Consider the following 27,025-nt stretch of genomic DNA (forward strand, 5'->3'; position numbering starts at 1 on the left):
GTACAGCGGGAGATAGACTGCAGCCTGGTGTCCCCACCACAGCTGAAGGACCTCAGGGCAGGGACTCCCTAGGGCCCCACAGAGCAGGGCCTGATCCTGGTCCAGCCACCGTCCTGCTCCCACCCCTCACTCCCACCCTGAGCTCCGTCAGGGCTGAGTCTGTGTCAGGGGCCCTGAAGTGCCATTGCGGGTGAGCAAGAAGCTCCCCAGAGCGTCTGCAGCCAGGCCTGGGGAACATTTGTGGACAGTTCTGTTAACGGCAACACCGCCCTGGCGCTCCTGTCCCAGGCCAAGGGGCCCATGGGAGGTGGGCGAGTCGTCCTGCAGCTTGCAGGCCCAGGGACGGTGTTGACAGCTCTCCCCTCTCCTGACAGGAGGCGGGGCCCGCAGCTGCCAAGGCCTCCCAGTCAAGCGGGTAATCGACGTGGACTGTGTCACCAGCCCGGCGTCCACACTGGACGGCAGTGTCCTGGGAGTACAGACGGGCCCTGGACGATCCTGGGCCGGTGGACTCCTGGTGTCAGAACCCCCCAGTCTGGCCCCCACCCCAGGGGAGCTGGCCAAGGCTGTGGTCACCCAGCACCATGCCACCTTCGTCTGAGGCCGACCCCCGTCCCCCGCAGGCCCTGCGGATGAGCTCTCTCGTGGACACGCGTGTGGAGGCCCCTGAAGGATGCGTCCCTGAGAGCCTCAGAGGGGGCCCACCTCTGCTGTCACACCATCAGGAGCCAAACCAGGAGAGGGCAGAGGGGACCAGCCTGGACTTACAACTCGGCCTCCAGCCCTTGCTCAATAAAAGCATTTTGGGGACCACCAAGCGTCAGGCCTTGGCTGGAGGTGCTGGGGACACAGACCATGCCCCTCAGATGCTGAGAACACAAAGATGCTCCAGGGGTGGAGGTGCCTGGGAGCAGGCGGACTCTTAGTGACAAGGACCAGGGTGATGTAGCTGGGGGTGGCCCTGTGGCTATGAGGGCCAAACTCGCCCACCCCACGGAATCGCTCCCCAGGGTGGCACAGGAATGGGGAAGCATGCCCACGCCCAGCCCAGCCACCTGGCCACTCCCTCCACCCCACACAGGTAGACAGAGGGTCTTTTGGAACCTACCCCCTCTCCAGGGTTGCAGTGGGTGGGGCAGGGCTTAGGACATGTGTCTCCAGCAACGTGACTACACAGTCGCTGGTCACTGGTCAGTAGCCATGAACTGGGCCTTCTGGTGGCATCGCTGGCCCAGTGGAGGCCGGTCTGGCTACTCTGCCCCCCACTCTGCCCTTGAGGGGTGGTCCGGGAAGGCCCCTCTGCAGAGGCCCCGTCTGCTTTGAAGCTCGACTGTGGAGAATGCTGGGAGTGGTGTTGGCAGAAGGAAAGGCTTGTGCAAAGGCCCTGAGGCCTGGCTGAGTCTGACCCAATGTGCCTGGAGCCAAGGCAAGGGGGGCCTCGGGGAGTGGGTGGGTTGAATCAGACAGGTGGTGCTGCCTTCGGCCAGGTGACCAGTGGGACCTTTAGGCACCTGGAGGCCTAACCAGCTGGGCCATCGTGATGTCGGGGGACTGCCTGGGAGAACTGGGATGACGGGGGAGGGAGGGACATTGAGCACATAGGGGACAAGTTGGGCCCCAGGGCAGTGAGTGAGGGGTGGGGTGGCCTCTGGCTACTTGGCTACAGGGAGTAGGGCAGGAGAGGTTGCCCTGCCTGGGACAGGGAGCCGCAAGGGGGCCTGCACAGCAGGGATCCCCAGCTACCCCCTCAGCTGGGGTGGGGCACAGGGAGGGGACCCCAGCCTGGGGCATTACAGACGCTCACCGGGGTTCCAGCACCGGGCTGGGCCTGTGGTTCTGGACAGACTGTGGATGGCCAGGCTGCCCCTCGAGGGGGTCAGAGGGTGAGGCCTCTGGAGAGGTTAAAGGGCACCAGAGACAAAAGGGAGTTGTGGTGAGGCCACAGTGCCCATGGAGCTGGGCTGACATGCTGGGGACACTACCAGTATCCAGGGATGGGCTGCACCTTGAGGGGCAGGCATCCAGGGACCGGGCTGGACCTCGGGCGGCAAGGCGGGGGTGCGGGGATCCAGGGACTGGGGCTGGACCTCAGGGGGTGGGGCTGGACCTCAAGGGGCGGGAATCCAGGGACAAGGCTGGACCTCAGGGGGCAGGGCGGGGATCCAGGGACAGGGCTGGATGCGGGGTGCTGGGACCTCAGGGGAGTGGGGATCCAGGGACTGGGGCTGGACCTTGGGGGGCGGACACCCAGGGACAGAGCTGGACCTTGGGGTGGGAGTAGGAGTGGGGGTGGACAGGAAGGAGTGGGGGCGGACAGGAAGGAGTGGGGAGACAGGTCAGGGAGGAGTTAGGACAGGACATGGGGCAGAGCTCCCACTCATCTCCCTCCCCCCAGGAGATGGGGTGGGGGCACACTGCAAGGCCAGAGTGGAGTGCCACCTCCCACCCCCTCCCGCCCCCTCCCACCCCCTCCCACCCCCTCCCACCCACTCCCACCCTCAGACTGTGTTGGAGCCGGAACCGCTGGCTCTGGGAACCGCAGCGCCTCCACCTCTGTGGTTGATCAGAATTGCAGAAGAGGTTCCTGCAGCCACCCTGCCCACAGCCCTGAGTCACGCACACCCCGACCCCAGCTCACAGACGGGGAGCCAGGCCAGAGCCCCTGGCAAGCCGCACACAGACCCAGGCAGGACCTAAGCAGGCCCCCGTGGCCCCTAGCGGGTGTCTGGCGGGGGCTCAGTCTGCGGTGGGGCCACACCTGAACACAGCGGGGACATCACAGGGCCCTCTGGCTGCGATGAGGCTGGGAAGGCTTCCTGGAGCAGGTGTCAGTGCTGTGTCCCAGAGAGGGGCCAGTTAGGGGTCCTGGACACCCCAGAGTTAGGACAGGCGGAGAGGGGCAGGTCTGAGTACCTCATTCCACTCCATAAGGGCCCACCCAGGCTCAGCCCTGGGGAGCAGAGGGTCCTCATGCTGATGCCCTCCTTGTGACCCCTCCACTTTGGCGTGGAGACAGTAGCAGAACAAGCCGGCCACTCTCACCCTGTGGCCAGGCAGGGACCAAAAGCTGGGGACCAAGGAGTCCAGGCCTCGACCAGCTCTGTCATCCTGGAAGGCTTCCTGGAGGCCGCCCCCAAGCTGGGGTGGGGGGATGTTGTCAGGGCAGGGCCTCTGGGCAGGGGCAGTAGGTGGAGTGGAGTGTCATGGGGCTCCTGTAGCCTGTGGGTCCAGCTGGGAGGCAGCCTGGGGTTAATCATTGCCGGTTGGCCTTGACCTCCAGCTGCCCTGCTCACTCTGTGCTGCTGCTGCCCTTCAGCCAGCTCAGGAAGAGCCATGGGGCGCTGGGCCTGGGTCCCCAGCCACGGCCCCCTGCCTGGGCCATACCTTCTCCTGCCGCTGTTGCTGCTGCTGGTGCCTGGCGGGGCCAAGCCACAGGCTGGTGGGGTGAGCTGACCCCTTGCAGAGCGACCATGGGCTCCCCATGCTCGTTCAGGACAAAGTCCCTGCAGGTCCTCAGCTGAGGCAGGGGGAGTGTCCCCACCCAGGCGGGAGTCGGGTGTGGGCTGGGGGCCCAAAGTGCTCCACTCAGGGATGACTGGCCTTCTGGGGTGAGGTGGGTGTGCAGGGGGCCTGGGGGCTCAACCTGGCTGGGCCCCCACCTGGGGAGTCGCTGGCCCCTGGGCAACGTTACCTGGCCAGCTGTGGGTGTGGGAGCCACTTCCCTCTCTGAACCTCCCAGGTCCCATGTTAGAGGGGGAGGGTAGGAGTCCCACCCCCAGGTCTGACCCCAGAATCTGACCCTGGTTAGGTGGTGGTATGCAGCTGTGAGTGGGGGTGGGGTCAGGGGCCCAGCTGAGGCCTTGGGGATATCAGTGTCCCCAGCCCCTGCTCCAAGGCCCAGGGCTACAGCCTGTGCACTGGGGCTTGCTGGGCTGAGTGTCCATCCACAGGCCTGGGGGGGTGCCCCTGCAGCCTGACCCTGCCCAGCTCTCTCGGCTCCCCCTAGAACCGTACGGAGCCCCCAGAACTTAACACCATGGCAAACCCTGGGACCCCCATGACCCCGATCCCCTCTGTGACTCCTGCGACCCCAGCAACAAACATGTCTGAGGCTGTGGTAGAAAGATCCCGTGACTGGGGGCTCAGACCCACTCCCAGAGTGGCCTCCTCAAGCAACACTGAGGGCCAAGGTGGGTCGGGGCTCTCAGGAAGTGGGGGTGCAAGCGGGTGAGGGGTGCCAGGAGTGGGATCCCCTAACCCTGCCACCCCGCAGTGCTCACAGAGGACGGGAGGCCGTGCAGGTTCCCCTTCCGCTATGGCGGCCGCATGCACCAGGCCTGCACCTCTGAGGGGAGCGCCCGCAGAAAGTGGTGGGTCCTCGGCTGGGGGCCTGGCACGGTCTGCCCATGGGCTGGGGGGCATCAAGCACAGACCACTGGCTCCACCCCAGGCCCCTGGCCCCATGCCCACCCCAGCCCCGCCAAGCCCCAACCACTCTGGAGCCCCTTCTTCACCCCAGCTTTCACCTACTCCAGTGGGGAGCCTGGCTGGCACACAGTGGTGCTCAGTACACGTGCAGAGTGGATGAGTGAGTGAGTGGGCGGGTGAATGGATGGGCAGGCTGAGGTGGTCCCCCGTCAGCCCAGGCATCACCCCAGGTGCGCCACGACTCACAACTATGACCGGGACCGTGCCTGGGGTTACTGCGCCCCCGCAGCCACCACACCTCCAGGGATCCCAGGTAGGCCCCACTGTACTGAGGCCACCAGGCCTCGGGGGGCCCAGGTGGGTGCCTGGAGATGCAGGGTACCCTGAGCCTGGCCAGGAGGGCTGGGCCTGGGGGTCTCTCATCGGCAATCTGGGGTGAGTGAGCTGGAGGGGCAGCGGGTTAAAGGACTGAGCAGGTGGGCCGGAGTGGAGGGCAGTGCTGACCTGGACGGGGGTGTGGGGAGCAGGGGCCTGCCTGGAGTGGAATGGGAGTTCTAGGGTGAACCCTTCTGCAGGCCTGGGGATGGGTGGGAGGCAGAGGTGTGCCGGAAGTGGGGGGATAATAACCTGCTTCACCGTCCAGGGGCTAGGGCCATTGCTGGGGCCACAGCGCCCCCTGGTGGTCAGGGTGGGTCCTGTGGCCACGCAGGCTGAACCCGGGACAGGGGCCCGGGATGGGTGGGCCATCCTGGGAGCGGGGCCCAGTAGGCTCTGTGGTGTGGTGGGGGTCTCGCTCAATTGGGGTCTCCAGTGAGGTGGCCAGAGTCATTTACCAGGGGCTGTGCCACCTGACCATGTGTGGGTGGCCAGCTTCTCAGTCCTGGCTGCAGACTCTGGGCCTGATTGCAGGGTGAAGGCGTTGGGAGGAAGGGCCAAGGCCCCCCAGCAAGCATAAAAGCAGAACTGCACTCTCCCAGGGGACCCGCACCCCAAGGAACCCAGAAGCTGAACGCCCAGGGTGTCAGGCCCTGGGGCTGAGATGTGGCTTGGCCCCTCACAGTCTTCCCGGTACTCCCAGGCACCCTGGACCCCTGTGCCTCTGACCCCTGCCTCAATGGGGGCTCCTGCTCCAGCTCGCAGGACCCCAAGTCCTACATCTGCTCCTGCCCCGCAGCCTTCACGGGCAAGGACTGCAGCCAGGGTGAGTGTCGGGTGGCTGGGTGGTGAGGACAGCGCGGCCTGCAGGAGCCTGCTGAGTGCTGGGTCGGGGGACCTGGGAAGTGAGTAGGGGGCCACGGGGCCCGGGGGTGGGTGACTCCCTGTGCGTCTCCCAGAGAAGTGCTTCGACGAGACTCGCTATGAGTACTTGGAGGCAGGCGAGCCCTGGGCCCACGTTCACCAGGGCCGGGTGGAGCAGTGTAGCTGCATGGGGGGCCGTGCCCAGTGCGAGGATACTCAGCACACAGGTATGCTGCAGCCGGGGTGGGGGGCTGAGCGTGATCACCCCACACTCTGAAATCCAAGGAAGTCCAGGGGGCAGGGACTGGCCCAAAGGTACCCAGCAACTCTGGGTGCTAGGGCAGCCCTGGGTCTGAGACCCCCTCACCCACGGCTCCCTCCAGCTTGCCTGAGCAACCCTTGCCTGAACGGGGGCACCTGCCACCTGATTGTGGCCACCGGGACCACTGTCTGCGCCTGCCTGCCGGGTCAAGTCGGCCGGCTCTGTAACATTGGTGAGTGGCCAGTGCCCACACCAGTGCCATGCCCTGGGGACGGGTGTCCAGGGACATGGGGAGAAGCCAGGCCTCACGGCCCTCCACACCGCCCCCAGTGCCAGCCGAGCGCTGCTTCGTGGGCAATGGCGTACAGTACCGTGGCGTCGCCAGCAGGGCGGCCTCGGGCCTCAGCTGCCTGGCCTGGAACTCAGACCTGCTCTACCAAGAGCTACACGTGGATTCGGTGGGCGCAGCGGCACTGCTCGGCCTGGGCCCCCATGCCTACTGCCGGTCAGCACCAGGGACAGGGTCCTCCTCCAGCCAGCCTCCAGGGCTCCCTCAGCTCCCACCTGGGGCCCAGACCAGTTGGGACAGGCCCACAGCCTCTGCCTGGGAGGTGCCCAGCTGCAGGGGCTGGGCACGGAAGGTTGAGGGATTGGAGGTCAGGCCCATGGGGCCCAAGACCAGCTGTCCCAGGCGGCCGAATGAGCAAGGCTGTTCCTCCCGGTGTTGGGACCCCTGGACTCTGGTCCATCCGGCTGCATGTCCTGGACCCAGTCACCCCTCCCCCACCCCCTCCCACCTTGCCCTCTCTGAGGGGCTCTGGGACCCCCCTCCTTACTCTGGCCCTCCAGCAACCCAGACAAGGACGAGAGGCCCTGGTGTTATGTGGTGAAGGACAACACGCTCTCCTGGGAGTACTGCCACCTGGTTGCCTGCGGTGCGTGGGGCAGGCTGGGGCGGTGGGATGGGGTGGGGGGATGGGGGCGCTGCCTCAGCTCCCCTGACTCATCCCCCTCACTCCACTGAGTTCACACGAGCTTCCCCTATTGCCCTCCCCACCTGACGCCACACCTGGCCTCCTTCTCTTCCTGGAGGACCACAGCCCCATCTGAGAGGTGGGGAACCGAGGCTCACCGTTGCCAGTAGGTGGGCACCGGGGACAGAGTGGGTGAAGTAGCCTGTTGAGGATCCATGGACCATGCCCCCTGGGATGCCTGTACCCAAGTCAGCCCCCCTGGGGTGGGGAGTGCAGCCCCAGGGGAGGGCGTGACGGGAGGCAGGGAGGCCCTGAGGGCTCCCCCTGGGCCCCAGTCTCTCATCCTGTCCTCTGGCCATTCTGCGGCTGGCAGGGTCCCAGGCAGCCCCTCTGTGTGTACCAGGTCTCTCTGATACCCACAAAGCCCTGTGATATGGGCAGTGTTCTCCCCATCCTACAGATGGGGAAACTGAGGTTCAGGAAGTAAGTCAGTGCTCAGAATGGCAGAGCTGGACCCAAAACCTGGATCCAGGATTGCCGACGGTGGGGCAGGAGGAGGGAGGTGGAGGATCCCTGAGGGGCCCAGGGATGCTGGGCAGTGGGACCCCCTCTGGCTGCCTCTGTGTCCAGGGACGGGGGTGTGCAGAAGAGGCCCCGCTGTGACATGCGTGCGTGTGACTCGGGACCTCTGCTCCCAGGATCTCTGGCCAGAAACCAGTCCCTTCCCACCCCCGGGGCCCTGGTGGCCCTGCCCGAGCTAGTGCTGGGCGGGCGCCGGGCCTGTGGCAAGAGGCACAAGAAGAGAACCTTCCTGAGGCCCCGCATCATCGGGGGCTCAGCTGCCCTACCTGGCTCCCACCCCTGGCTGGCCGCCCTCTACATCGGGGACAGCTTCTGTGCCGGCAGCCTCATCCACACCTGCTGGGTGGTGTCTGCGGCCCACTGCTTCTCCGACAGGTGAGCTGGCTCCGGCCCAACCCCTGAGCCTACCCCGGGAGGGTATGTGGCCCCCTGCCTTCCCTTCATCACCCACTCGTGTGTCCTTCCATCACTTACACCCACATACCGGTCCTTGCCACCCATGCCACGACACGCCCACCCAGCCCCCCAACCATCATCCACTCCACACCCATCAGCTCTCCATCCTCCCATCCATCTACCCATGGGGCCATCCACCTGACCACATCCACCCACCCCATTCACCCACCCACCCGTCCATCCCAGCACATTCACCCACCCGTCTACCCATGGGGCCTTCCACCTGCCCATGTCCATCCACCCACTCCAACTCTATCCACCCACTTCACCCCACCCCTGCCTATGCATCTACTCCTCACCCACCCACCCATCTACCCCACACTCAACTATCCCAACACCCATCCATCCACCGCCCATACCCGCCCACCAACTCACCTACCCCCATACATATCTACCCACCCACCCCCACCCATCCATCTACCCCCATCTACCCATGAGACTGCCCACCTGCCCATGTCGACCCACCTACCTTCAAACCATCCCCTACCCATCCACCACTCCTCACCCACCACCCATCCATCTACCCCATCCAACCACCCCCACACACGTCCACCCTCCCACCCACCCACCTACCCCCATACTTATCCCCCCATCCACCCATCTACCCCCATACATATCCACCCACCCCCCAATCTGTGCATTCACCTCCATCCATCCACTCACCTGTCCCCATGTGTTCCCACTTAACCATTCACTACATGTCCCCCACCGTCCCCCACCCACCTGTGTGACCCCTCATCTTCTGCTCCTGCTGTGTTCTCTGGTCACCCCCTTTGTCGTAGCTGGGACTCAGTGCTCAGGGTTGTGCTGGCCACGGAGGCTCTAGGGACCCTATCTCTGCCCCCAAGGACTCATGCTGCCCAGGAGGAGGCTGGGTGGGCCAGGCCTTCCTCAGAGGAGTAGGGTGCCCAGGCAGCAGGCTGAAGGAGACCCCGCCCTCCACCTCTGCCCCCCAGCCCAGGGCATCAGGCCTTCCTCCAGGCACGGGTGAGGGCTCAGGGCCTTGCCGGTAGACCCTGCCCAGGTGTCCTTCAGGCGCCACCCTGGCTGGGCACCAGGGGGCACAGTGACAACGCTCATGGCCTGGAGGGGTGTCAGAGGACTGGAAAGTGGTGAAGTGTCCCAGTTGGGAAGGGTTGGGGTGCTTGCCCCTGTGGAAGGCAGGCTTGGCACTGCCAGCTAAGGAGGGGCTGTCTGGGAGTGAGGCCCACCATGCACACCCCCAGGAGGCCAGTGAGCTCAGAGACCCCAAGACTGACCACTGCAGAAGTAAGCCAAGGCCACTTCTTTGCAACCCTGGGGGCCCAGCGGGAGGGGGGTGGGGGTCCAGTGAGGGGGGGGTGGGGCCCTGGCGGGAGGGGGCCAGGGTCTGTCAGGAGGGGTGGGCCTGACAGGCATCCTGGGTGATCAGGACTGGACAGTGTGAGGTGGGGCCAACTTCTGGAGAGCTGGCGAACACACCCATCAGCATCAAGGGTAGGAGACCACTGCAGGCTCCGGGAAGGCCTGTCCCACTTCTGTACAATGGGACCACCAGGTCCTCTCATGTGGAGTGGGATGACGAGGGGAGCAGGCATCCCTGTAGGGCAGCCAACCTCCCACCTCACCCGTGCTCACCTCCACCCCCAGGGCCACCCTCGGGCTCAGCCTGGTGTTGGGGGAGCAGGCGGTGAAGGTGGGTGGGCAGGCGGGGGTGGGGCCTCTCGGGTGGGGATGGTGCCCTGCTGGGTCAGAGGGGTTGATCCCTCAGCGGGGGGCAGATGGCAGCTATTTCTGACTGAAGCACCCAACCCGCCTTGAGCCCCAGGAGGCCTGGGTATTCCAAGTCCATCCCGAGAGACCCCCAGGCTCTAGTCCTCACTCAGGCTACCAGCCGTGCCCACGGCCCAGGAGCAGAGACCCTGAGCTCCTTTTCCAAAAGGGGCCTGAAACCTGGAGGGTCAGTGGCCAAGGCCCCATGGCAGCCTGGAGGCTGCCTCAGGACACAGGCCGGGGGGAAACAGGCCCAGAGCAGGTTGGGGCCCGGGGCGGGGGGCGGAGAGGGGCTGTATGTATCTGGGGACCACACTGGCCAGATTGGAGCTGGGGCAGGGCAGCCCCACCCGGGCTCCCCTCTGCATGGACCCTTCCTGTGCTGCCGCGAGGGCCTCATGTTGCCATCAGAACTAGAGCTAGTGCTGAGCCTTCAACTCCTCTGCCGAGACCTCAGGGGTGGCCGTGGCCCACCGGTCCTCAGAGACCCGGGTCCCGACACCCCTCCTCTCCCTGCTGCCCTTCAAGCCTCTCCCAGGACTACCAGCCCTCGGGGACCTTGGGGCCTGCAAAGGCAGGTGGGGGAAGTAGCCTCAGTCTGAGAGGGGTGGCTGGGGTCCAAGCTGCTCCCAGCCCCCCCCTTACAGCCCCCCCAGGGAGAGTGTCTCGGTGGTGCTGGGCCAGCATTTCTTCAACCTCACAACGGACGTGACGCAGAAGTTCAGCATTGAGAAGTACATCCTGTACCCCCAGTACTCCGTGCTCAACCCCAACGACCATGACCTGGGTACGCATGGGCCCTGGGGGGCACTGGGGGGCTGCAGACACAACGAGGGTGGCAGGTGGTAGGCACTGTCAGGGCTGGCGAGTCCTCAGCCATGCGAAGAGGGACAAAGGAGGTTTGGTCCTAGGGCAAGGCAAGCCAGGGGGCCGGGATGGGCAGAGAAAGCCCTGGGCCAGCTCCCCCTTCCCCCACGGGGTCTCCCAGGCCATGGTCCCTATGCCCAGGGGCTTCCCTCCTGTGTGACCCCTTGGATCTGCTCTATCCATCGCGGATTGCCAACAGCCTTCGCTCTCAGCCTCCTCCCCACGCCTGGGCTAACCTCTGGCCTCTCTCCTGCCCAGTCCTGGTCCGGCTGAAGAAGAAGGGGGACCGCTGTGCCATTCGCTCCCAGTTTGTCCAGCCCATCTGCCTGCCCGAGCCCAGCAGCCCCTTCCCTGCAGGACACAAGTGCCAGATCGCAGGCTGGGGCCACATGGGCAAGGGTGAGTGGGGGCAAGGGGGTGGGGCGAGTGGGGAGTGGGGATGAGTGGAGACCTCTTCCACCCCTGAATGTGCCATGCCTCGCAGATGTGAGTGGCTACTCCAGGTCGCTGCGGGAGGCCCTGGTCCCACTTGTCGCTGACCATAAGTGCAGCAGCCCCGAGGTGTATGGTGCCGATATCAGCCCCAACATGCTCTGCGCTGGCTACTTCGACTGCAAGGCTGATGCCTGCCAGGTGATCCAGACCAGGCCCAGCCCAGACATGGCTGCCCACAGATAGGGATTTCTCAGGAAAATCTCAGGGAACACAGAACTGGAAGGGACCCCTGCCCTGGAGGGCCAGTCAGGGACCCCAGGACAGAGAGCACCCCTCAGGCTCAGCAACTGCACCCCAGGATGGTGCTCACTGTCTCTGGAGGCCACCAGGGAGAGAGAAACCTCTTCTGCCCACAGATGGGGAAATTGAAGCTCAGAGAAGGTCTGGGATCACACAGCCAGGAAAAATTCCAACTGTCCAACCCAGGGGCAGGGCTATCCATGTGGCACCAGGCACCAAGGGCCAAACCACTTTTCACCCTCAGTTCTCCCAGGTGGGCTCAATCCATCCATTTATGCCTCCACCCAGCCACACACCCACCCACCCACCCACCCATCCACCCACCCACCCACCCACCCACCCATCCATCCATCCATCCATCCATCCATCCATCCATCCATCCATCCATCCATCCATCCATCCATCCATCCATCCATCCATCCATCCATCCATCCATCCATCCATCCATCCATCCATCCATCCATCCATCCATCCATCCATCCATCCATCCATCCATCCATCCATCCACTCATCCATCCATCCATCTATCCTTCCATCTATCCATCCATCCAGAAGCCCTGGTGGCATAGTGGTTAAAAGTTCAGCTGCTAACGAAAAGGTCAGCAGTTCCAATCTACCAGGCGCTCCTTGGAAACTCTATGGCACAGTTCTACTCTGTCCTATAGGGTTGCTATGAGTCAGAATTGACTCGACAGCAATGGGTTTGGTTTTTTTGGTTACTCACCCATCCACCCATCCACCCATCCACCCATCCACCCATCCACCCACCCACCCACCCACCCACCCACCCACCCACCCATCCATCCATCCATCCATCCATCCATCCATCCATCCATCCATCCATCCATCCATCCATCCATCCATCCATCCATCCATCCATCCATCCATCCATCCATCCATCCATCCATCCATCCATCCATCCATCCATCCATCCATCCATCCATCCATCCATCCATCCATCCATCTGTCCGTCCACCTCTCGTCATCCATCCATCGTCTGTCCATCCTCCCTTCCACCCTTGCATCCATCCATCATCTACCCATCCATCCATCCTTCTATCCTTCCATCTATCCATCCATCCATCCACCCCACATACATACATCTATCCACCACAGTTGTTAGACGGCATCAAGTTGGTTCCAACTGATAGCAACACTATGTGCAATAGAACGAAACACTGCCTGGTCCTGCGCCATCTTCACAAACGGCGTTATGTCTGAATCCATTGTTGTAACCACTGTGTCAGTCCATCTCGTGAGGGTCTTCTTCTTCACTGACCCTCAACTTTACCAAGCATGATGTCTTTCTCCAGGGATTGGTCCCTCCTGATAACATGTCCAAAGTATGTGAGAAAAAGTCTTGCCATCCTCACTTCCAAGGAGTACTCTGGCTATATTTCTTCCAAGATGGACTTGTTCTTTATTCTGGCAGTCCATGGTATATTCACCGTTCTTCGTCAACACTGTAATTCAAAGGAATCAATTCTTCCATCTTCTTTATTCATTGTGCAGCCTTCACAGGCATGTTTTTGTTGTTGGGTGCCATCCAGTCAGTTCTGACTCATAGCTACCTTATGTACAACAGATCGAAACATTTCCTGGTCCTGTGCCATCCTTACAATCGTTGTTATGCTTGAGCCCATTGTTGCAGCCACCGTGTCAATCCATCTCGTTGAGGGTCTTCCTCTTTTCCACTGACCCTGTATTTTACCAAGCATGATGTCCTCCTCCAGGGACTGATCCCTCCTGAAAACATGTCCAAAGTATGTAAGACGCAATCTCGCCATCCTTGCTTCCAAGGAGCATTCTGGTTGTACTTCTTTCAAGACAGATTTGTTTGTTCTTTTGGCAGTCCATGGTATATTCAATATTCTTCACCAACACCATAATTCAAAGGCATCAATTCTTCTTTGGTCTTCCTTATTCATTGTCCAGCTTTCACATGCATATGATGTGATTGAAAATACCATGGCTTGGGTCAGGCATTCCTTAGTCTTCAAGCTGACATCTTTCTCTTTCAACACTTTAAAGAGGTCCTTTGCAGCAGATTTGCCCAATGCAATGCGTCTTTTGATTTCTTTTTTTTATTTATTTTTATTGTGCTTTAAGTGAAAGTTTACAAATCAAGTCAGTCTCTCACACAAAAACTTGCTACATACTCCCAATTGCTCTCCCCCTAATGAGACAACCCACTCCCTCCCTCCACTCTCTCTTTTCGAGTTCATCTCACCAGCTTCTAACTCCCTCTACCCTCTCATCTCCCCTCCAGGGAGGAGATGCCAACATAGTCTCAAGTGTCCACCTGATCCAAGAAGCGCACTCCTCACCAGCATCCCTCTCCAACCCATTGTCCCGTCCAATCGCTGTCTAAAGAGTTGACTTTGGGAATGGTCCCTGTCCCGGGCCAACAGAAGGTCTGGGGGCCATGACCACCGGGATCCTTCTAGTCTCAGTCAGACCATTAAGTCTGGTCTTTTCATAAGAATTTGGGGTCTGCATCCCACTGCTCTCCTGCTCCCTCAGGGGTTCTCTGTTGTGTTCCCTGTCAGGGCAGTCATCGGTTGTAGCCAGGCACCATCTTGGTCTTCTGGTCTCAGGCTGATGTAGTCTCTGGTTTATGTGGCCCTTTCTGTCTCTTGGGGTCGTAATTACCATGTGTCTTTGGTGTTCTTCATTCTCCTTTGATCCAGGTGGTTTGATACCAATTGATGCATCTTAGATGGCTGCTTGTTAGCGTTTAAGATCCCAGACGCCTCTCTCCAAGGTGGGATGCAGAATGTTTTCTTAATAGATTTTTTATGCCAATTGACTTAGATGTCACCTGAAACCATGGTCCCAAAATCCCTGCCCCTGCTACGCTGGCCTTTGAAGCATTCAGTTTTAAACTTTTTCACTTTTGGTTTAGTCCAGTTGTGCTGACTTGCCTGTATTGTGTGTTATCTTTCCCGTCACCCAAAGTAGTTCTTATCTACTATCTAATTAGTGAATACTCCTCTCCCACCCTCCCTCCCTGCCCCCTCTCGAAACCATCAAAGAATATTTTCTTCTGTGTTTAAACTATTTCCTGAGTTCTTATGATAGTGGTCTTATACAATATTTGTCCTTTTACAACTGACTAATTTCACTCAGCCTAAAGCCTTCCAGGTTCCTCCATGTTATGAAATGTTTCACAGATTCATCACTGTTCTTTATCGATGCATAGGATTCCATTGTGTGAATATACCATAATTTATTTATCCATTCATCCCTTGATGGGCATGTTGGTTGCTTCCTTCTTTTTGCTATTGTAAACAGTGCTGCAATAAACATGGGTGTGCATATGTCTGTTCGTGTAAAGACTCTTATTTCTCTAGTATATATCCCAAGGAATAGGATTGCTGGATTGTATGGTAGTTCTATTTCTAGCTTTTTCTTTTTTAAATAAATTTATTGTGCCTTAAGTGAAAGTTTACAAATCAAGTCAGTCTCTCACACAAAAACCCATATACACCTTGCTACACACTCCCAATTACTTTCCCCCTAATGAGACAGCCCACTCTCTCCCTCCATTCTCTTTTCGTGTCTGTCTCGCCAGCTTCTGACCCCTTCCACCCTCTCATCTCCCCTCCAGGCAGGAGATGCCAACATAGTCTCAAGTGTCCACCCGACCCAAGAAGCTCACTCCTCACCAGCATCCCTCTCCAACCCATTGTCCAGTCCAATCCCTGTCTGAAGAGTTGGCTTTGGGAATAGTTCCTGTCCTGGGCCAACAGAAGGTTTGGGGGCCATGACCACTGAGGTCCTTCCTGTCTCAGTCAGACCATTAACCTGGTCTTATGAGAATTTGGGGTCTGCATCCCACTGCTCTCCTGCTCCCTCAGGGGTTCTCTGTTGTGTTCCCTGTCAGGGCAGTCATCGGTTGTAGCAGGCACCATCTATTTCTTCTGGTCTCAGGATGATGTAGTCGCTGGTTCATGTGGCCCTTTCTGTCTCTTGGGCTCGAAATCCTCTTGTGTCCTTGGTGTTCTTCATTCTCCTTTGATCCAGGTGGGTCGAGACCAATTGATGCATCTTAGATGGCTGCTGGCTAGCTTTTAAGACCCCAGATGTCACTCTTCAAAGTGGGATGCAGAATGTTTTCTTAATAGATTTTATTATGCCAATTGACTTAGATGTCCCCTGAAACCATGGTCCCCAGACCCCTGCCCCTGCTACGCTGGCCTTCAAAGCATTCAGTTTATTCAGGAAACTGCTTTTGGTTTAGTTCAATTGTGCTGGCCTCCCCTGTATTGTGTGTTATCTTTCCCTTCACCTAAAGTAGTTCTTATTTACTATCTAATTAGTGAATGCCCTTCTCCCACCCTCCCTCCCTCCCCCCTCTCGTAACCACAAAAGAATGTTTTCTTCTCAGTTTAAACTATTTCTCGAGTTCTTATAATAGCGGTCTTATACAATATTCATCCTTTTACAACTAATTTCACTCAGCATAATGCCTTCCAGGTTCCTCCATGTTATGAAATGTTTCACAGATTCATAGTTGTTGTTTATCGATGCATGGTATTCCATTGTGTGAATATACCATAATTTATTTATCCATTCATCTGTTGATGGGCACCTTGGTTGCTTCCATCTTTTTGCTATTGTAAACAGTGCTGCAATAAACATGGGAGTGCATATACCTGTTCGTGTAAAGGCTCTTATTTCTCTAGGATATAATCCAAGGAGTGGGATTGCTGGATGGTATGGTAGTTCTATTTCTAGCTTTTTAAAGAGGGGCCAAATCGATTTCCAAAGTGGTTGTACCATTTGACATTCCCACCAGCAGTGTATAAGTGTTCCAGTCTCTCCACAACCTCTCCAACATTTATTATTTTGTGTTTTTTGGATTAATGCCAGCCTTGTTGGAGTAAGATGTAATCTCATTGTAGTTTTGATTTGCATTTCTCTAATGGATAATGATCATGAGCATTTCCTCATGTATCTGTTAGGTAACTGAATGTCTTCCTTAGTGAAGTGTCTGTTCATATCTTTTGCCCATTTTTTCAATTGGGTTATTTGTCTTTTTGCAGTTGAGTTTTTGCAGTATTATGTAGATCTTAGAGATCAGGCGCTAATCGGAAATGTCATAGCTAAAAACCTTTTCCCAGTCTGTAGGTAGTCTTTTTACTCTTTTGGTGAAGTCTTTGGATGAGCATAGGTGTTTGATTTTTAAGAGCTCCCAGTTATCTAGTTTTTCTTCTGCATTGTCAGTAATGTTTTGTATACTGTTTATGCCATGTATTAGGGCTCCTAACATTGTCCCTAATTTTTCTTCCATTATCTTTATAGTTTTAGATTTTATCTTTAGATCTTTGATCCATTTTGATCTTGTTTTTGTGCATGGAGTGAGGTATGGGTCTTGTTTCATTTTTTTGCAGATGGATATCCAGTTCTGCCAGAACCATTTATTAAAAAGACTGTCTTTTCCCCATTTAACTGTTTTGGGGCCTTTGTCAAATACCAACTGCTCATACGTGGATGGATTTATGTCTGGATTCTCAATTCTGTTCCACTGGTCTATGTATCTGTTGTTAAACCAGTACCAGGCTGTTTTGACTACTGGGGTGATATAATAGGTTCTAAAATCAGGTAGAGTAACGCCTCCCACTTTGCTCTTCTTTTTCAGTAATGCTTTACTTATCTGGGGCCTCTTTCCCTTCCATATGAAGTTGGTGATTTGTTTCTCCATCTCATTAAAGAAGGTCATTGGAATTTGGATCGGAATTGCATTAAATGTATAGATCACTTTTGGTAGAATAGACATTTTTATAATGTTAAATCTTTTTATCCATAAGCAAGGTATGTTCTTCTGCTTATGTAGGTCTCTTTTGGTTTCTTGTGGAAGTGTGTTGTAGTTTTCTTTGTATAAGCCTTTTTCATCTCTGGTAAGATTTATTCCTAAGTATTTTATCTTCTTGGGGGCTATTGTAAATGGTATGGATTTGGTGATTTCCTTTTTGATGTTCTTTTTGTTGGTGTAGAGGAATCCAACTGATTTTTGTATGTTTATCTTGTATCCTGATACTCTGCTGAACTCCTATTAGTTTCAGTAGTTTTCGTGAGACTTTCTTAGGTTTTTCTGTGTATAAGATCATGTCATCTGCAAATAGAGATACTTTTACTTCTTCCTTGCCAATCTGGATCCCCTTTATTTCTTTATCTAAGCCTAATTGCTCTGGCTAGGACCTCCAGCACAATGTTGAATAAGAGTGGTGATAAAGGGCATCCTTGTCTGGTTCCCGATCTCAAGGGGAATGCTGTCAGGCTCTCTCCATTTAGGATGATGTCGGCTGTTGGCTTTGTATAAATGCCCTTTATTATGTTGAGGAATTTTCCTTCTATTCCTGTTTTGCTGAGAGTTTTTATCATGAATGGATGTTGAACTTTGTCAAATGCCTTTTCTGCATCAATTGATAAAATCATGTGATTCTTGTCTTTTATTTATGTGATGGATTACATTAACTGTTTTTCTAATGTTGAACCATCCCTGCATAGCTGGTATGAATCCCACTTGGTCATGGTGAATTATTTTGTTGATATGTTGTTGAATTCTATTGGCTAGAATTTTTTTGAGGATTTTTGCATGTAAGTTCATGAGGGATATACGTCTGTAATTTTCTTTTTTGTGTGGTGTCTTTACTTGGTTTGGGTATCAGGGATATGCTGACTTCATAGAATGAATTTAGGAGTATTCCATCCTTTTCTATGCTCTGAAATACCTTTAGTGGTAGTGGTGTTAACTCTTCTCTGAAAGTTTGGTAGAACTTTGCAGTGAAGCCATCCGGGCCAGGGCTTTTTTTGTTGGGAATTTTTTGATTACCTTTTCAATCTCTTCTTTTGTTATGGGTCATTTAGTTGTTCTACCTCTGTTTGTGTTAGTTTAGGTAGGTAGTGTGTTTCTAGGAATTCATCCATTTTTTCTAGATTTTCAAATTTGTTAGAGTACAATTTTTCATAGCAATCTGATATGATTCTTTTAATTTCACTTGGGTCTGTTGTAATATCGCCCATCTCATTTCTTATTCAGGTTATTTGCTTCCTCTCCTGTTTTTCTTTTGTCAGTTTGGCCAATGGTTTATCAATTTTGTTGATTTTTTTCAAAGAACTAGCTTTTGGTCTTGTTAATTCTTTCAATTGTTTTTCTGTTTTCTATCTCATTTAATTCTGCTCTAATTTTTATTATTTTCTTCTGGTGCCTGAGGGTTTCTTTTGTTGCTCTCTTTCTATTTGATCAAGTTGTAGGGATAATTCTTTGATTTTGGCCCTTTCTTCTTTTTCTATATGTGCATCTATTGATATAAATTGACCTCTGAGCCCTGCTTTCGCTGTGTCCCAAAGGTTCTGACAGGAAGTGTTTTCATTCTCATTGGATTCTATGAATTTCTTTATTCCGTCCTTAATGTCTTCTATAATCCAGTCTTCTTTGAGCAGGGTATTGTTCAGTTTCCAAGTGTTTGATTTCTTTTCCCTGCTTTTTCTGTTATTGATTTCCACTTTCATGGCCTGAGAAGATGCTTTGCAATATTTCAGTGTTTTGGATTCTGCTAAGGCTTGCTTTATGACCTAATATGTGGTCTGTGCTAGAGAATGTTCCATGTGCACTAGAAAAGAAAGTATACTTTTTGCTGTTGGGTGGAGTGTTCTGTATATGTCTACGATGTCAAGTTCGTTGTTTGTGGCATTTAGATCTTCTGTGTCTTTATTGAGCTTCTTTCTGGATGTCCTGTCCTTCACTGAAAGTGGTGTATTGAAGTCTCCTACTACTATTGTGGAGCTGTCTATCTCACTTTTCAATGCTGATGGAGTTTGTTTTGTGTACCTTGCAGCCCTGTCATAGGGTACATAAATATTTAATATGGTTATATCTTCTTGGTATATTGTCTCTTTAATCATTATATAGTGTCCTTCCTTATCCTTTATGATGGATTTAACTTTAAAGTCTATTTTGTCAGAAATGAATATTGCCACTCCTGCCCTTTTTTGATTGTTGTTTGCTTGATATGTTTTTTTCCATCTTTTGAGTTTTAGTTTGTTTATGTCTCTAAGTCGAAGGTGTGTCTCTTGTAGGCAGCATATAGATGGATCCTGTTTTTTAACCCATTCTGTCACCCTCTGTCTCTTTATTGGTGCATTTAGTCCATTTACATTCAGCGTAATTATGGATAGGTGTGAATTTAGTGGAAACCCTGGTGGCGTAGTGGTTAAGTGCTACCATTTTGATGGGTTTTTTTTGTGTGTTGTTCAGTTTCTTTTTCCCACTTAATTTTATGTGCTGAGTAGGTTCTCTTTATATATTGTCCTTCCCTCATATTCGTTGTTGTTGATTTCGTTTCTGCCGAGTCTCTGTTTTTTTCTTGTATTTTATTTTGGTATGTAGGATAGTTTGTCTCCTTTGTGGTTACCTTGTTATTTACCCCTATTTTTCTAAATTTAAACCTAACTTTTATTTCTTTGTATTGCTGTATCTTCCTCTCCATATGGAAGGTGTATGATTACATTTCTTAGTCCTTCTTTATTGTTTTAATGTTGTCTTCTTTCATATACTAACATCACTGTTAACCCTGTTTTGAGCTTTTTTTTTTCTTTTAATCTTGCTTTGTTTTTTTGGATTTCCCTGTCTAGGTTGACTTCTGATTGCTCTGCCCGGTGTTCTAGTCTTGGGTTGATACCTGACATTATTGATTTTCTAACCAAAGAACTCCCTGTAGTATTTCTTGTAGTTTTCATTTGGTTTTTACGAATTCCCTAAACTTCCGTTTATCTGGAAATGTCCTAATTTCACCTTCATACTTGAGAGACAGTTTTGCTAGATATATGATTCTTAGCAGGCAATTTTTTTCCTTCAATTTTTTAAATAAGTCATCCCATTGCCTTCTTGCCTGTGTGGTTTCTGCCGAGTAGTCCGAGCTTGTTATTATTGGCTCTCCTTTGTAGGTGACTTTTCATTTATCCCTAGCTGCTCTTAAAATTCTCTCTTTATCTTCGGTTTTGGCAAGTTTGATTATAATATGTCTTGGTGACTTTCTTTTAAGATCTACCTTATGTGGAGTTCAATGAGCATCTTGGATAGATATCTTCCCATCTTTCACGATATCAGGGAAGTTTTCTGCCAACAAATCTTCAACAATTCTCTCTGTATTTTATGTTATCCCTCCCTGTTCTGGTACTCCAATCACTCGTAGGTTATTTCTCTTGATAGAGTCCCACATAATTCCTAAGTTTTGTGCATTTTTAAAAATTCTTTTACCTGATTTTTCTTCAAATATATTAGTGTCAAGTGATTTATCTTCGAGTTCAGAAATTCTAGCTTCTACTTGCTCAATTCTGCTCCTCTGACTTTCTATTGAGTTGTCTACTTCTGTAATTTAATTATTAATTTTCTGAATTTCTGATTGCTGTCTGTGTATGGATTTTTACAGCTTATTAAATTTTTCATTATGTTCCTGAATAATCTTTCTAATTTCTTCAATTGCTTTATCTGTGTGTTCCTTGGCTTGTTCTGCATATTGCCTCATTTTCTTCCTGATGTCTTGAAGGGTTCTGTATATTGATCTTTTGTATTCTGCTTCTGGTAATTCCAGGAATGCACTTTCATCTAGAAGATCCCTGGATTCTTTGTTTTGAGAGCCTGTTGAGGTGATCATGGTCTGTTTCTTTATGTGACTTGATATTGACTGTTGTCTCTGAGCCATCTATAAGTTATTGTATTAGTTTATGCTTGCTTACTGTGTCATAGCTGCTTGCTTTGTTTTGTTTTGATATACCCAAATGGGTTGCTTGAGTGAGCTAGCTTGATTATTTTCGTCTTTGGAGCTCTGACGTCCTGTCCCCAGGTGGCTAGAGCTGTTATTAGGTATAGCAGTCTAGGAATCCATTCACTTTTCTTGTGTGAATTCAGCTCAGGTGTCCAGGTAGCTGATCATCCAGTGTGTGGTACAGGCTCTGTCCTACAGTCTTAGAGGGGCAGGGGTGATTGGTGTAGGTACCAGTATCTGATTGCAGCAGGGGACCATGCTCTGAACAAGGCAGGGAGCTGAGAACCAACCCTGAGTGTCTCTGAGGAAAATGCGTCCCTCTTCCCTAGAGCATACAGGTGGGTGGATTCTACAGACGGACCTTGGGCACCCAGTGTTTTTGGTTGTAAGGACTGGGAGGTACCAGTTATCCTTGGACCCCTGTTGTGGGTGGCTGGGTGACCTGAGTGGAGCTACCATTCCTTAGGCCCCTGATGTGGGTAGGTGAGGACCCTGTTTAATAGGCAAAGCAATGTCAAACAACAAACACCCACCTCTCCACCGCACAGCTGAAATGGTTGGAGTCTGCCAACAAGGGCCTATTTTCCTGAAATAGGCCCACACACGTCCATGCAGAGGGGAATGGTGCTTAAAGTCCACAGGCCATTTATGCCTGCACAGGAGCTGCTTCTCTCCTGAGCTCCCCTGGTTAGTGGAGCTGGCAAATTATCTTTTCCCCCAATTGCAAATTTCTTTGTTCCCCAAGGCTGGGAGGATGGCTCTAGGTGCTCAACAGTGGTTATTTCAGGCCCAGGGAATTAAGCTGCTGAAGCTGACTTGGGGGTGGGGGGGGAGCGGTGAAATATACGCAAGTACTTAGCTTTTGCCGAGAGCGCCGTTCTCCTCAGGTTCCAGAGGTGTGAGTAGGCTGTGCAGCTGTCTGCTTCTCCCTGAGGAAAATGCGGCCTAACGCTAGTACCAGCCCACTGCCACAGCCGCTCCCAGAATGGTGCCTTAGGCCTCCCCGCAATTCAGGTCCGGTAACTCCTCTCCGCTTCTGAACAGTCTCTTCCTCTCCTGCCCCTCAGTTCATTTTCTAAGCTTGCCTTAGATGTTCAGGGCTCCTACCTTGTCGTAAATATACTCATTTCACTTGTTTTTTCGGGTCTTTGTTGTAAAGAGGGCTCACCGGAAGCGTCTGTTCTGCCATCTTGGCTCCGCCTCCCTGTCTTTTGATTTCTTGACTGCTGCTTCCATGGGTGTTGATTGTGGATACGAGTAAAATGAAATCCTTGACAACTTCAATCTTTTCTCTCTTTATCATGATGTTGTTTATTGGTCCAGTTGTGAGGATTTTGGTTTTCTTTATGTTGAGGTGTAACCCATACTGAAGGCTGAGGTCTTCGATCTTCATTAGTAAGTGCTTCAAGTCCTCTTCATTTTCAGCAAGCAAGGTTGTGTCATCCGCATACAGCAGGTTGTTAATGAGTCTTCCTCCAATCCCAATGCCCCATTCTTTTTTATATAGTCCAGCTTCTCAGATTATTTGCTCAGCATACAGACTGAATAGATACGGTGAAAGGATACAACCCTGACACACACTTTCGTGACTTTAAACCACTCAGTATCCCCTTGTCTGGTCTATGTATGGGTTCCTCATGAGTACAATTAAATGTTCTGGAACTCCCATTCTTTGCAATGTTATCCATAATTTGTTATGATCCACACAGTTGAATGCCTTTGCATAATCAATAAAACACAGGTAAACATCCTTCTGGTATTCTCTGCTTTCAGCCAGGATCCATCTGACATCAGCAATGATATCCCTGGTTCCACGTCCCCTTCTGAATCCAGCCTGAATTTCTGCCAGTTCCCTGTCGATATACTGCTGCAGCCGCTTTTGAATGATCTTGAGCAAAATTTTGCTTGAGTATGATATTAACAATATTGTTCTATAATTTTCGCACTCAGTTGGGTCACCTTTCTTGGGAATAGGCATAAATATGGACCTCTTCCAGTCCGTTGGCCAGGTAGCTGTCTTCCATAATTCTTGGCATAGACGAGTGAGCACCTCCAGTGCTGCATCCATTTGTTGAAACATCTCAATTGATATTCCGTCAATTCCTGGAGCCTTGTTTTTGTCAATGCCTTCAGTGCAGTTTGGACAATGTCATTTTTTCTTCCATTTGTCATGATGTTGCTTGTTGGTCCAGTTGTGAGGATTTTTGTTTTCTTTACGTACTGCTGCAGCTGCTTTTTGAATGATCTTCAGCAAAATTGTACTTCCTTTGGAATGGGCACAAACATGGATCTCCTCCAGTTGGCTGGCCAGATAGCTGTCTTCCAAATTTCTTGGCATAAACAAGTGAGCGCCTCCAGCGCTGCATTCATTTGTTGAAACATTTCAGTTGGAATTCTGTCAATTCCTGAAGACTATTTTTCACCAATGTCTTCAGTGCAGCTTGGACTTCTTCCTTCAGTACCATCAGTTCTTGATCATATGCTGCCTCATGGAATGGTTGAACATCGACCAATTCTTTTTGGTACAGTGACTCTGTGTATTCCTTCCATCTGCTTTTGAAGCTTCTTGTGTCTTTCAATATTTTCCCTATAGAATCCTCCACAATTGCAACTTGAGGCTTGCATTTTTTCTTCAGCTCTTTCAGCTTGAGAAACGCCAAGCATGTTCTTCCATTTTGTTTTTCTAACCCCAGGTCTGTGCATATATCATTATAATATTTTACTTTGTCTTCTTCAGTTGCCCTTTGAAATCTTCCCTTTTACTTCATTTATTCCATTCACTTTAGCTACTCTAACTTCAAGAGCAAGTTTCAGAGCCTCTTCTAACATCCATTTTGGTCTTTTTTTTCCTCTTTCCTGTCTTTTGAATGGCTTTTTGCTTTCTTCAAGCATGATATCATTCCACAGCTGCCCTAGTCTTCAGTCAGTAGTGTATATGGTGTCACATCTGTTCTTCAAGTGGTCTTCAAATTCAGGTGGGATATACTCGAGGTTGTATTTTGGCTCTTGTGGGCTTGTTTTAATTTTCTTCAGCTTCAACTTGAACCTGCATATGAGCAACTGTTGGTCTGTTCCATAGTTAGCCTCTGGCCTTGTTCTAACTGATGATATTGAGCTTCTCTCTCGTCTCTTTCCACAGATGTAGTCGATTTGATTCCTTTGTTTTCCATGCAGTGAGGTCCATGTGTGTAGTCACCATTTATGTTGTTGAAAAAACGTATTTGCAATGAAGAAGTCGATCTTGCAGAATTCTATCATGTGATCTCTAACATCATTTCTATCACCAGGGCCATATTTTCCAACTACCAAACCTTCTTCTTTGTTTCCAACTTTTGCATTCCAATCACCAGTGATTATCAGTGCATCTTGATTGCAGGTTTGATCAATTTCACACTGCAGAAGTTGGTAAAAAAATCTTCAATTTCCTCATTTTTGGCATTTGTGGTTGTTGCATAAATTTAACTAATAGTCATCTTAACTTGTCTTCCTTGCAGGTGTATGGGTATTATCCTATCACTGACAGTGTTGTACTTCAGGGTAGATCTTGAAATGTTCTTTTTGACGACGAACATGATGCCATTCCTCTTCAAGTTGTCATTCCCAGTGTAGTAGACCATACAATTGTCTGATTCAAAATGGCCAATACTAGCTCATTTCAGCTCACTAATACCCAGGATATCAGTCTTTATGTGTTCCATTACATTTTGGATGACTTTCAATTTTCCTGGATTCATGCATTGTACATTTCATGTTCCAATTACTAATGGATATTTGCAGCCATTTCTTCTCATTTTGAGTCCTGCCATATCAGCAGTAGCTAACCTTCATCAAGGGCTTACTGTGTCTGGACTATGTGTCCAAAGCACCACAGACATGTTTTAGGCAGCACATCAGCCCCATTTTACAAAGGGGAAACTGAGGCTCAGAAAGAGGTCTGGGGTCACACAGCTGGGAAAAACCCCAGTTGTCCAATCCAGGAGCAGAGCTGTCTATGTGACACCAATGGTCAAACCACTCTTCACCCTTAGTTCTCCCCGGTGGGCTCGATCTGTTCATCCGTCTACCCTCCGTCTGTCTATCTGTCCTCTCATTCGTCTACCCATCTATCTATCAATCATCCATCCACCCACCCATCATCCATTCATCCAACCAACCATCCATCCACCCAACCAACCATCCATCCATGTACCTGTCCCACATACATACATACATACATACATACATCCACCATCCATCTACCCATTCATCCATCCCACATACATACATAAGTCTATTCACCATCGATCCATCCTTCTATCCTTTCTTCTATCCATCCTTCCTTTCATTATCCATCTATCCACCATCCATCCATCCATCCTTTCTTCCTTCCTTTTCTAATCCATCCATTCATCCCACATACATACATACATCTATCCACGATAGTGGCTAACCTTTATCAAGGGTTTACTGTATCTGGCCTCTGTGTCCAGCCCTTCACAGGCATGGTCTTGTTTAGGCTGCACACCAACCAGATTCTACAGATGGAGAAACAGAGGCCTGGAGAGGTCAAATCACTCCCACAAGGTCACACAGCTTAGAAGCAGCAGAGTGGGGCTTGACTAGACCACATGGCACGATGAGCATCCCCTGGGGAAATCAAGGATGGTGTCATAGAGGAGCTGGCACTTGTATTTGTCCTCGGGATAAGTAGAAGTTTGTCAGGAGGCGAGGAGGGCACCAGGACACAGAGTGGCTGCACCATGGGGGACATACTGGGGTGAAGCAGGGAGAGCCATGGGAGGATTTAGGAAGGGGGTGTATGGTTAGACCACCCTGTCCTGCCTCCCCCTGCAGCCTAGGAATGCGAGGACTTCCTGTTCAATGAGTTTGGGGGAAAGCATTCAGCTTCTTTACTCAGAAGCACCTCTGTCACCTGTCTCCAAGTTCCCGGAAGTCAATATTAGAATTCCGGGGGGGTCCGGGGTCAGAGGGGGCTTTTTGTCCCTTGGCGGGCATGTGTGGGGTTGGGGTCAGCAAGATGTGGGGTAGGAAGGGGACAATGGTGAAGGGTCTAAGCCCCTGGCTCACATTCAGGGTAGCTCTGATGGAGTCTCTGTCACAGGGGGACTCAGGGGGCCCCCTGGCCTGTGAGAAGAATGGTGTGGCTTACCTGTATGGCGTCATCAGCTGGGGTGACGGCTGCGGGCAGCTCAACAAGCCAGGTGTCTACACCCGTGTGGCCAACTACGTGTACTGGATCAATGACCAAATATGGCCCCCCAAGCGACATACGGCTCCCTCCTGAGACTCTCGGGGTGGGCAGGGGCATCCTACCTTCTCACCCCTCCCTAAAGTGCTGACAATAAAGACATCTCCAGCAGTGGCCTGACCCACACTGCCTGCCCACAGCCCCACTGCCCTGCCCTCCCAGGCTATGGCCGGCCAGCTGACGTTCCTCAATGGATATTGGACCACAGCCTTGAAGTGAGGGGATCCCTGTGGCCCAGCGAGTCAGGGCCAGGTGGCTCAAGTTCGAGGCCCCGGAGCTGAGCTGTCTCTAGCCCTCATCCTTCCAGAAGCCACCCCTGCCTCTAGCCAGCTACGACAGGATGGAGGAGTACCAGATGCTCAGAAGGGCCGAGAGTTCCAGACACGGCAACAGCACGTGCAAAGATCCCTCCAGGGGTGCTGTCCCCATGGCCAATGTTGTGGGGCATCACTCCCAATGGCTATCGTCCAGGGCAGGGGGCATGGAGACCTAGTCCAGGCCTCAAGGCCATGGGTCTGAGCCAAGTTGTTGTTGTTGTTCTTAGGTGCCGTCGACTGGGTTCCAACTCATAGCGACCCTATGCACAACAGAACGAAACACCGCCCGGTCCTGCGCCATCCTTACCATTGTTGCCATGCTTGAACTCATTGTTGCAGCCACTGTGTCAATCCACCTCGGTGAGGGTCTTCCCCTTTTCTGCTGACCCTGT

General features: G+C 52.4%; 3 protein-coding genes across 16 annotated transcripts in view; 2 read left to right on the forward strand and 1 right to left on the reverse strand.

The window, feature by feature from the left end:
- RGS12 (regulator of G protein signaling 12) overlaps nt 1-1,432 on the forward strand; it is a 162,866-nt gene extending 161,434 nt beyond the window's left edge. For 7 of the 13 annotated variants that reach the window (XM_049886660.1, XM_049886658.1, XM_049886659.1 and 4 more), the window contains one exon: nt 375-1,432. In XM_049886660.1, coding sequence (XP_049742617.1) covers nt 375-601 — 227 coding nt within the window. In that variant the 3' untranslated portion in view covers nt 602-1,432. The remainder of the gene's footprint in view (nt 1-374) is intronic. The other 6 variants (XM_049886649.1, XM_049886653.1, XM_049886652.1 and 3 more) reach the window with 2 other exon arrangements.
- Nucleotides 1-27,025, reverse strand: part of LOC126077377 (uncharacterized) — a 1,154,420-nt gene that overhangs the window by 183,784 nt on the left and 943,611 nt on the right. The gene's annotated exons all lie outside the window — the stretch shown is intronic.
- HGFAC (HGF activator) lies at nt 3,226-26,352 on the forward strand. Of its 2 annotated transcripts, XM_049886668.1 has the most exons (15): nt 3,226-3,444; nt 4,007-4,190; nt 4,274-4,370; nt 4,659-4,741; nt 5,507-5,629; nt 5,763-5,894; nt 6,051-6,161; nt 6,260-6,434; nt 6,779-6,864; nt 7,364-7,386; nt 7,622-7,860; nt 10,341-10,480; nt 10,819-10,959; nt 11,045-11,193; nt 26,170-26,352. In XM_049886668.1, the coding sequence occupies exons 1-15, from the start codon at nt 3,334-3,336 to the stop codon at nt 26,350-26,352; spliced, it is 1,977 nt and encodes a 658-aa protein (XP_049742625.1). In that variant the 5' UTR covers nt 3,226-3,333. The 2 variants fall into 2 exon arrangements, with proteins under 2 accessions (XP_049742625.1, XP_049742624.1); XM_049886667.1 differs by lacking the exon at nt 7,364-7,386 and having other exon boundaries at nt 7,602-7,860.

Source organism: Elephas maximus, chromosome 5 (genome assembly GCF_024166365.1).
Source record: "Elephas maximus indicus isolate mEleMax1 chromosome 5, mEleMax1 primary haplotype, whole genome shotgun sequence".
In the NCBI taxonomy this organism is placed as follows: domain Eukaryota; kingdom Metazoa; phylum Chordata; class Mammalia; order Proboscidea; family Elephantidae; genus Elephas; species Elephas maximus.